This window comes from Propithecus coquereli, unplaced genomic scaffold (assembly GCF_000956105.1).
Source record: "Propithecus coquereli isolate 6110/MARCELLA unplaced genomic scaffold, Pcoq_1.0 Scaffold49, whole genome shotgun sequence".
In the NCBI taxonomy this organism is placed as follows: domain Eukaryota; kingdom Metazoa; phylum Chordata; class Mammalia; order Primates; family Indriidae; genus Propithecus; species Propithecus coquereli.
Window position 1 is genome coordinate 6,445,038 of NW_012150729.1, and position 2,729 is coordinate 6,447,766.

Sequence of the window (2,729 nt, forward strand, 5' to 3'; positions counted from 1 at the left end):
GATTACAGGAGTGAGCCAGAAGCCCTAACTCTTAATGTGATGGTATTTGGAGATGAGGCCTTAGGGTTAGATGAGGTCATGAGGGTGGGGCCCTCGTGATGGGATTAACACCTTTACAAGAAGAGACAGCAGAGATCTTGCTGTCCCTAACTGCAGTGTGAGGACACAGCAGAAAGATTACCCTCTACAAGCCAGGAAGATGGCTCTCACCAAAGCCTGACCATGCTGGCACCATGGTCCCTGACTTCCAGACTCCAGAACTATGGGAAAATACATTTCTGCTGTTTAGTCACTTAGTTTATGGTGTTTTCTTATGGCAGCCTGAGCTGACCAATACAACTTTGAGTCAGGATTAAGTTATTTCAAGAGAAACATTAATATAAACATTACAGATATTTATGCTTTCTCTCTTTTATTTAAATCCTTTAAAAAAAAATAGGGGTTTTAGCTGGGTGCAGTGGCTCACGCCTCTAATCCTAGCACTCTGGGATGCCGAGGCGGTAGAGTCCTTTGAGGCCAGGAGTTCCAGACCAGCCTGAGCAAGAGTGAGATCCCATTTCTACAAAAAATAAAAAATAAATTGGCCGGGCGTGGTGATGTGAGCCTGTAGTCCCAGCTACTTGGAAGTTTGAGGCAGGAGGATTGCTTGAGCCCAGGAGCTTGAGGTTGTAGCTGTGATGATGCACTCTAGCCCAAGGGACAAAGAGAGACCCTGTCTCAAAAAAAAAAAGGGGAGGGGGATTTATTTTTTCAAAGAAAAGGCTGTATCAAGTACAGTTAGACTAGACATTTCGTACTTTCTTCCAAAAACCTGGAGGCATTTTTTTCTTTTGGTAGTTTCCTGATAAATTGAGAAGCCTATCAGAAACAAGTACAGTTGAAAATGAAAGAATTTCGCAGAAGAACAATTAATCAATAGGAAAACATAAATTTCATGGGGAACTACATTATCAACGAAAGCTATTCACCAGGTTTCCTTTTCGCTTTTACTCACAGATACCATTCATTGAAGACCCAGTACTCCTTCCATTGTGCTAGACATTATGTCTTCAATTAATTTTACTTTGTCTTGTTTAGCATAGAGAAAATATATAAGGTATCATGGAAACTCTCTGTTTTACTTATTTGTTCAATAAATATTTATTGTATATTGTGGAAAGCATAAAACTGTGTAGTTTAGATGAACAGTATACACAGTTTCGAATTTCATGGATGAGTAACATTTTTTAAATAGAGGGAACCAGTACCAATTTGTCAACATTCTACTTCGCCAAATAATATTAAAAACAAATAAATACCACTATCAGCTATCACCATTAGTTCACAAATGGCAGAGCTTGTTAACACAAAATAATTAAAGAATATAATCTCAGATGAGAATAAAGGGTGGTTTTCAAAGCAGCTATATTTAGTTCAATTAGATTAGAAACAATCACCACATTCTTTATTCTTTCCATTTCAATCTAGACTGGTAAAACTTGTTCCTTTCTCCCACTATTCAAAATCCCTTTTTTATTCTAAGTGGGTCGTCCATTAAATAAGTAAAACTGGCTTAATCTCCCTTGCAGGGTCCTACTGAAAAATACCTGTTTACTTATCTGCATTTTCACTTATTTTGTCAAATAATAAAGATAAATGACATTTATACCACTTTATATTCCTGCATTAATAGTATGTCATATGTAAATATGTATGCGAAGGCTATAAATCAAAGACAAATATAACAACAAAACTTACACGTATGGACCCAATGAAACCATCCTTGTTATTACAATTCCAAGAATCAGAACTGTCAAAACTGTAGAAATAAGGGAGATCTGCAAAAGAAAATGTAAAGATATTGTCAGTGTAGGATAGTGATTATTTTATTTTAAATATTAGGACTTTCTCTTTTTTTACTTTGGTAAACTTAATGCGTAAGTTTTTCTATCCAATTCCTTACTAGTTTATTCACTAGATTGGTGTTGATAATCTCAGGCATGTGACTTCTTTTCAGGTCGTAGTCTTGGTTCTCTCCCCACCCCAAATAGCTGAGCAAGTATCATGTATGACTGTTGTTAAAATCTTACAACATGCCTTTAAACATTTTTACTGTTTAAACATACTATGCAATACTGGTGACTTTAGATTATGAAAGTAATAGTGAAATTATACTTTCTTTATTCTTCCGGTCCTATGTTAGTGTTGACTTGTGCTTCCCCCCCGCCCCCCGCCCCATCTATAATTGCTTCTTCTACTTGTCTGTATCTTACCTTCTCCCTTCCAACATAACACACATACGTCCCCCCTCCCGATTTTTTTTTAGGGAGGTGCCTCTGTTTTTTGCTGTCTGCTCTCTAGCTCTGTTAGTCTATTTTTCTTATGTGCTTTTGCCTTTTGGTCTATGTCTCTAGATCTGTTTTGCTTTTTTCTCTCTGTTCTGTCGTCGTTTCAATGGGTTAAAATATAGCCTGGTCTACGTGTGCATACGCTCATTATGTTATGTCTATGTTTCTAGTCTTAATTTTTTAATGACTAAACACATTTTGGATTTTTTTCTCTGATAAGAAAAATGTAAATATAAAATTGCTCTCATTTCATGTGATCCTCATTAATCTTTTTTTCTAAGTTATTCATGTTTAATTAGAAAGGTGTTTCTACTATGAATCTGCTGATCTGAGAAACAGAGATTAATTAACATGTCCAAGGTCACATAGCTAGAAAGTGGCAGAAAGGGAACTCAAATGTAA

General features: G+C 36.3%; 1 protein-coding gene across 1 annotated transcript in view; it reads right to left on the bottom strand.

Annotated features, from left to right (window-relative positions):
• The window catches only part of SLC38A11 (solute carrier family 38, member 11), a 76,789-nt gene that overhangs the window by 53,428 nt on the left and 20,632 nt on the right, over window positions 1-2,729 (bottom strand). The window contains exon 3 of the mRNA XM_012655819.1: window positions 1,738-1,817. Within this exon, the coding sequence (XP_012511273.1) occupies window positions 1,738-1,817 (80 nt within the window). The remainder of the gene's footprint in view (window positions 1-1,737; window positions 1,818-2,729) is intronic.